Source organism: Etheostoma spectabile, chromosome 5 (genome assembly GCF_008692095.1).
Source record: "Etheostoma spectabile isolate EspeVRDwgs_2016 chromosome 5, UIUC_Espe_1.0, whole genome shotgun sequence".
Classification (NCBI taxonomy): Eukaryota; Metazoa; Chordata; class Actinopteri; order Perciformes; family Percidae; genus Etheostoma; species Etheostoma spectabile.
In genome coordinates, this window is record NC_045737.1 from 10,833,325 (window position 1) to 10,841,018 (window position 7,694).

The window sequence follows — 7,694 nt, forward strand, 5'->3', positions numbered from 1 at the left end:
TCGAAAATGTAAACTAGTGTTACTGTGGTTACCTGTTTGTTTGTTCTCTGTTCAGTTACCATGGTGCTCTCTAGGTTGTGTGTGTGTCTATAAATGTACATAATCCATAATTAGTTTGATCGAACGATGAGTGTGCTGCGGAGGGTTTGTGTGCTTTTCAAAGCCGTGAACACAAAACTAATTAAGGACTCATCAAGGCTGCACTAGACTGACATCACGACAACACATCAGTTTCTGACATTAACCATGAAATGAATGCAGGGATTTCAAGTCTGTTCCATTATTTTAAAGAAGCTTTATGCTAACGATATCCGATTTTTGGAGTATGATTACAAAATGCTGGGACAGGGTGGCTATTGGTATTTAGCTGTAACTCAAACGTGTAAATAGAAACCGTGTGATGACTTGTAATTTAACCTTGGCATAGCAACATATATCCATATATTGAATAATGTTTTTGTACTATGCATACTGAAATGTCTGACTTTGAAATTACAAACTTGCACTGCTTTGTAGCACCAGGTTCTATTAAAATTACATTAGAGGGTATAGCAGCGTCATTATCAGATATGTAGACAACATCAGGTAAAAAGAATAAATAAAGAATTAGATGATAAATTACAAAGAAGTTGTCACTGGGGCCCTTTTCCAAACGTTTGGGTGCTAATTTCACCGCTGCAGAGAAGCACAAACCAAAGGGAGAGCTTTAGCAGCACCAGGAATATATTACATATGCTGCACAATCACTACTGCATAGTTTAAGAGGCCTTGTTCAGAAATGGTTGAAAAATTTAAAAAAAAATTGAATATGTATAAATAAAAAAACTTGAATGTTTTCTCAGTGTTCAAAGCCTGTATGACATTTTCCTTCGTCGTCAGGTGTTTTTGTTCCCAAGAGCTGTTTTTATTGTTTAGGAGTTGTACATCTGAAATTCTGTAGCATGTGTTCTTGAAAAAGTGTATATAAAATTTACTAAATAAAAAAGGAGCAACGAGCAATGTGTGAACTCGCTTCCAGTCTTTTTTAACAAAACATTCAACATACTTCACATTGTTTACTAGCTAGCTAAAAGTCTGTTAGTTAGCCTGCAGCTGTTGCTAGCTAACAGGTTGCAGAGCTACCAACTTTTCCGAAAACCTTAGAGTGAGATTGGGGGGGGGCAACCCAAATTTTGCCAAGTACAAAGCAATTTCTTTGGTTGTTTTAGGATCATTATCCTTCAGGGTTTAACTTGGATTGTAATGGGGGTTTTACTTTGTTTTGTGTGGGGTGTGTGTGTGTGTGTGTGTGGGGGGGGGGGGGGTCTATGGGGGGGTATGGTGGAATGAGGGGCTCTCCCTAGGGGTGGTCTGGGAATTTATTTAAAAAAAATAAACCAACAAATGGCACTTTCTGGAGAGTTTTGTGCAAAACAAATTGAGAAATCAAGTCTCACATGATACGTGCAAAACTGAAGGGTTAAGAGGTATTAGGGAATTTACATTAATGTTAATCAGTCATCACTTGATTACACTTTGTAGTACCTTCTTAGGATATTTGAATGGATTTGTAAACCCCTGGACTTCCTATAGCTCAGATGTGTTTCACCAGATTTCTGCTCATGTTCCCAAATTTGTGCACATTCAAAATATAACTCCTCCCATCTCTGTTGTCTGAGATTTGGGAAGTTGTAACATAGTCTGCTGTGCATGTCATTGCTCCGTTGAGAAAAATTCCACAGACAGGGAGAGTGGTTAACCCCCCCCCCCAATCGTCTCTGAAAGCCCAACTAGTCGCTCACGAGTGGCTCAGCAGGTAGATCTATCGATAAACTCATCTTTTAGAAATTTGAATGCTACTTCAGCGTGAGAAATCAGGGGTGTGGCGTGTAAAACCAGTCAAATGCGTGAGTGTCTCAGGGCCAATGCGTGAGAGTTAGCAGCCCTGAGGTTAGTAAGTTAGGCCAAAGATCCTCCATAAAGCCTGTTTCAGCCTGTAGCTATTTATGCTAGCCAGAACGTCACCTAGTTAGCCTGCAGCTATTCCTTAAGAAAACATTTCATTGTTTGCTAGTGTTGGAATTTATAATTGCTTTGCTTAATATTGTGTGGATTATGATCATTACTGAGGGTGTTGTGTTCAGTTAGGGTGAGTAAATGTTGCAGTGGAAAAGAACATCAGGCAAATGTAGCAGTTGAAGAGATAACATCAAACAAAGGAGTAGTCTATAATCTTTATAATAATAAGTAATAAAGTATGTGCTTACACGGCCTTGTTTTGTATCTACCGACACCTGAAGTTGCTGAGCTTTCTATTGGGAGTGTCTGAAATGTGGGAATGAGGGGACAGCCGAGGAAGAGGAAGTAAGACAATTGGGTGAACTACTGCAAGAGACGTGTCTCTCTGTACTTTGCCTGCATCTTGTCTCCAGAGCGTTGTGTAATAAAGTACACTCCATACTCCAACTGCCATCGAGAATCTCTTCCTTCCTAAAAAAAGAGCCTTGGGGCATAGTTGTAGCCCAACCCTAGCTAACAGGTCAGTTAGTTAGGCCGAAGATCCTCTATTAAGCCTGTTTCAGCCTGTATCAGGTAGTTAGCCGGCAGCTTTTCATTAAGATACAATGTGTAAGAATGTCTCCCATCTGGTGGGGAAACTGTGTATGACAACCAACTGAATTTCCCTTTCAAAACCAAAATTTACTCTTGGTATTTCTATTTTTGTCTCCCTAAAGAAACAAAACAATGCAAAAAAAGGCTCCTTGTATTCACCTTGTGTCTCACGTTATGGCTTCATTGATCTATGCAGTTCAGTTTCAGTAAAGATACACAGTGGCTTGCTGAAGTTTACACACCCATGCTAAAGTTGATTAAAAAGAGGAATAAAAAAACATCTTTTGGAAATTGATGATGCCTTAATTAATGCCTTAATTCAAAAAAGTTATGAAAATACAACCTTTTAAGGACACCATTTTTGGGGATGATAAGGTAATGTAAATAAATTAATGTTCTTCCATAAAATATAGGGGGCAAAAGTATACACCCCCCTATATTAAATTCCCATAGAGGCAGGCACATTTTGATTTTTAAAGGCCAGTTAATTCATGGTAGGATATATGCATCCTGATAAGATCCCTTGGCCTTTGGAATTATAAATACTCCCCCCCCCCCCCCCCCATCATCACCATACCCTTCCATAACTAGAGATAGGCACGGTGTGTTATTTCAGTAGCTTAATAGCTGGTTTAATTTGCATTGAGAGATGATTTTATGGAAAGTTCCCATACATATGTCTAAGTATGGTGAAGGGTGGTGATGATGGTGGGGGCTATTTTAATTCCAAAGGCCAAGGGAACTTTATCAGGATGCATAGTATCCTGACACCATGAAATAACTGGCCTTTAATATTAAATCCTGCCTGACTATGGGAATTTAACATAGGGGGGTGTAACTTATGCCCCCGTATTTTAACATAGGGGGTGTTAATTATGACCCCTGTATTTTAACATAGGGGGTGTATTACTTATGCCCTGTATTTTAACATAGGGGGTGTATATATGCCCTGTATTTTAAGATAGGGGGGTGTATACTTATGCCCCTGTATTTTAAACATAGGGGGGTGTATACTATGCCTGTATTTTAACATAGGGGGGTGGTACTTATGCCCCTGTATTTTAACATAGGGGGGTGTATACTGCCCTGTATTTAACATAGGGGGTGTATACTTATGCCCTGTATTTTAACATAGGGGGTTATACTTATGCCCTTTATTTAACATAGGGGGTGTTACTTAGGCCCTTGTATTTTAAATAAGGGGGTGTATATTTATGCCCCCTGTATTTTAACATAGGGGGGTGTATATTTATGCCCCCTGTGTTTTAAGGAAGACTATTTATTTATTTATTTATGATACATTATTCATTCACAAAGAAAATCGGTGTCCTTAAAAGGTTGGATTTTTCTATTTTTTTTAATTAAGGCACTAAGATTAATTTTTTTTTTTATTCCTCTTTTTAATCAACTTTAGCCTAGGGGGGTACACCTATGCCAGAACTGTAAAATTGATTTGAAATGTTTAAAAAACAGGTTTGTCCTATTGCTTTGGGAGCAAGAGGTGGCGGTGGGGGGGTGGGTCTGTCTCTGAATATGCATAAGGAGCTGGTCGCAGGTAAACCCAGGTACAGTAAATGCACCCTCCCCGACCCCTCCCCCACCTTCCTAAACCACTTTACTTTTGCAACACTGGTCAGTAGGTAACGGTAGGCTCGTGCACTGCGCAGAGGCTGTCGAAGCAACTGCGCGTGAACCAGAAGAGGAAACCTGCAGCAAAACATAAGTGGACAACTTCTTCTGAGAGATGGTAATGTTTTCTAAAAATGAATGTAGCTATTGTACGAAGACTGTAGTTTTTTATGCAGTGATATTTAATTTTAAAGTCTGCTCTCCGTCTCAGCTGACACTAGAAACGTCGAAAAACAAACAGCGTCTCAAGTTAAGTGACAGTAACACTGCATATAACGAGCTAAAAACAGGTGCAGGCTAACTTTAAGCTAATTTGCGTAATGTGCTACGTCTAAAATGGTATTCACGAGTCTTCTTGTGTCATTTCAATATAATTTAGTTACCATGTAATAAATAACTGAAAGTAATCATACGAAAGCTGCGCTGTGTGCTCCTCTCTCTCGTTGCAGGAGGAAACTGGCCAACTGTTACTATTAATTTCAACTTTAAATATAGAAACGCATTAGCAGCACGTGATACTGTGCATGGCTTCAGTTGGGGTACATGAACGCGCGTGACACATTTATTGTAATTTAACACTGACAATGACAAATTAAGACCAATGTTATTAAGTAAACTAGGATTCCTCTCATCACTGCAGAGTAGAAGTGCAGCTGATGTGTTGTCTAGTCCAGTGGTTCCCAAAGTGGGGTCCGGGGACCACCAAGGGTCCTGAGGGGGTTCCAGGGGGATCCTAGTAAAAAGGGGAATAATTTATTGTCACTAACGTTGTTATTCCATCCATAAGCACCACAGTGATGTATTGTGTGGCTATGTTGGTCATGGGGTTCATACTGTACTGTACATTTGATGTAATAAAATATCCAAAAGCAAAAACCCTCTCAGACGGAAGACCCTGGGACATAATCTTGGAGACAAATGGGGGTTGGTGGTCTAATTAGTGTCAGTTTATGTCTACCATACACTAGAAGACTTTGAAAAGACTAAAGTGTGACACCATCTCACATCCAAAGACAATTTGTCAAAATGTCATTAATTGTTTTTTAAGTAATATTTAATTTATATGTATTTATTTTTGTTCAAATATTAATGATACATACACACGTTATAAGTGTGGTGTGATATATATATATAGTATATAATTTATAATATGTGTGGTATATATTGTAGTTGTGTGTATGAGGTATGAAGTATGTGTGTATATATATCATACTAATACAAATACACACACACACACAAACACAATATGTATATAGGTGTGTTATATGTATGTGTGTATGTAGCATGGATGTATGAAATGTATGTGTATATATAATACAGACATACATGACACACACACACACATATATATATATATATGTGTGTATAATATGTAGTTGTTGTGTATGTATGCATGCATGGATGTATGTATGTTTGTATAATATGTGGTATAATCTATATAATGTGTATGTATGCATGCATGTATGTATGTCGTTTGTATATTATATGTATATTTATGTGTATGCATACATGTTGTATGTATGTTTGTATATATATGTGTGTATATATCTATATATATGTGTATGTATGCATGCATGTATGTATGTCTGTTTGTATATATATATGTATATTTATGTGTATGCATGCATGTATGTATGTCTGTTTGTATATATATGTGTGTATATATCTATATATATGTGTATGTATGCATGCATGTTGGTATGTATGTTTGTATATATAGAATCATATCATCACAATCGCAATATCAGTCCAAAATAATCACAATTAGACATTTTCTCCATATGGTGCAGCCGTACTACTTGACTAACTGAACACCGTTTTTCCACAGGCTGTGCCGGTGCCGTTTCTGGTCTTATGTGCCTGTGTTTTGGGCCTTCACCGTGTGGACGCAACACCAGACGCCCTGAGCTCGAAGGATGCTTCTTTCTGTCAGTAAGTAGCCCATAATGCATCAGGGAGCTGTGATCATAGTGTCATTGCAATGATAGGTAAACCATACATAAAACCCAGTTTGAATGAAGCTTTATTTGCTCACTTAATGTTGCTCTGAAGCATCTGCTACTGGCAGGATGGGAACCTTTTTAAAAAAGGTTGAATATGTTATCTCAAGGTGTGATCCTGTTCCCTTTGTCCTCGATACAGAGTATGATACAAAAGCGCAGCCTGAGTTTAACCCTCAGGAACCAAAGGGATCATATACGATTCAAAACGGCATACATTTGGGCCTTTTTTTGAAGAAATGTACAATAGATTACACACCCATGCTAAAGTTGATCAAAAAGAGGAATACAAAAAACATCTTTTGGAAATTGAGCTCAATGCCTTGATTAAAAAAATTAGGAAAATCCAACATTTTAAGGACACCAATTTTCTTTGTGAATGAATATGTATTGTAAATAATACATGTTCATCCTTAAAACAGGGGCATAAGTATACACCCCCCTATGTTAAAATACAGGGCATAAGTATACACCCCCCTATGTTAAAATACAAGGGCATAAGTAACCCCCCCTGTAAATACGGGGCATAAGTTACAACCGCCCTATGTAAAATACACTGTAAACCCAGTTAAATCCAGGGGCATAAGTATACACCCCCCTATGTTAAAATACAGGGATAAGTATACACCCCCTATGTTAAAATACAGGGGCATAAGTATACACCCCCTATGTAAAAACAGGGGTTCATAAGTATACACACCCCCTATGTTAAAATACAGGGGCATAAGTATACACCCCCCTATGTTAAAATACAGGGGCATAAGTATACACCCCCCTATGTTAAAATACAGGGCATGTATACACCCCCTATGTAAAATACGGGGCTAAGTATACACCCCCTAGTAAATACAGGCCTAAGTATACACCCCCTATGTTAAATACAGGGGCATAAGTATACACCCCCCTATGTAAAATACAGGGGCATAATATAACACCCCCTATGTTAAAATACAGGGGCATAAGTATACCCCCCCTATGTTAAATACAGGGCATAAGTATACACCCCCCAGTAAATACGGGGGCATAAGTATACACACCCCTATGTTAAAATACAGGGGCATAAGTATACACCCCCCTATGTTACAATACAGGGGCATAGTATACACCCCCCTATGTTAAAAATCAGGGGCATATATACACCCCCTATGTTAAAATACAGGGGGCATAAATACACCCCCTATGTATTTAAATACAGGGGCATGTATACACCCCCTATGTTAAAATACAGGGGCTAAGTACACACCCCCCTATGTTAAAATACAGGGGGCATAAGTATACACCCCCCTATGTTAACAATCAGGGGCATAAGATAACACCCCTATGTTAAAATACAGGGGCTAATATCACACCCCGCTATGTTAAATTCCCATAGAGGCAGATTTTTATTATTAAAGGCCAGTTATTTCATGGATCATGGACCCCCCCCCACCACATACCCTTCACCATACCTAGAGATAGGCACGGTGTTATTTC

General features: G+C 38.5%; 1 protein-coding gene and 1 long non-coding RNA gene across 3 annotated transcripts in view; one reads left to right on the forward strand and one right to left on the reverse strand.

The window, feature by feature from the left end:
• The window catches only part of LOC116690232 (uncharacterized), a 9,789-nt gene that overhangs the window by 1,424 nt on the left and 671 nt on the right, over nucleotides 1-7,694 (reverse strand). The window contains exon 2 of the long non-coding RNA XR_004332195.1: nucleotides 674-675. This is a non-coding gene — a long non-coding RNA (uncharacterized LOC116690232). The remainder of the gene's footprint in view (nucleotides 1-673; nucleotides 676-7,694) is intronic.
• pebp4 (phosphatidylethanolamine binding protein 4) overlaps nucleotides 4,204-7,694 on the forward strand; it is an 83,397-nt gene continuing 79,906 nt past the window's right edge. For both annotated transcript variants that reach the window (XM_032517054.1, XM_032517055.1), the window contains exons 1-2: nucleotides 4,204-4,339; nucleotides 6,050-6,153. In XM_032517054.1, coding sequence (XP_032372945.1) covers nucleotides 4,337-4,339; nucleotides 6,050-6,153 — 107 coding nt within the window. In that variant the 5' untranslated portion in view covers nucleotides 4,204-4,336. The remainder of the gene's footprint in view (nucleotides 4,340-6,049; nucleotides 6,154-7,694) is intronic.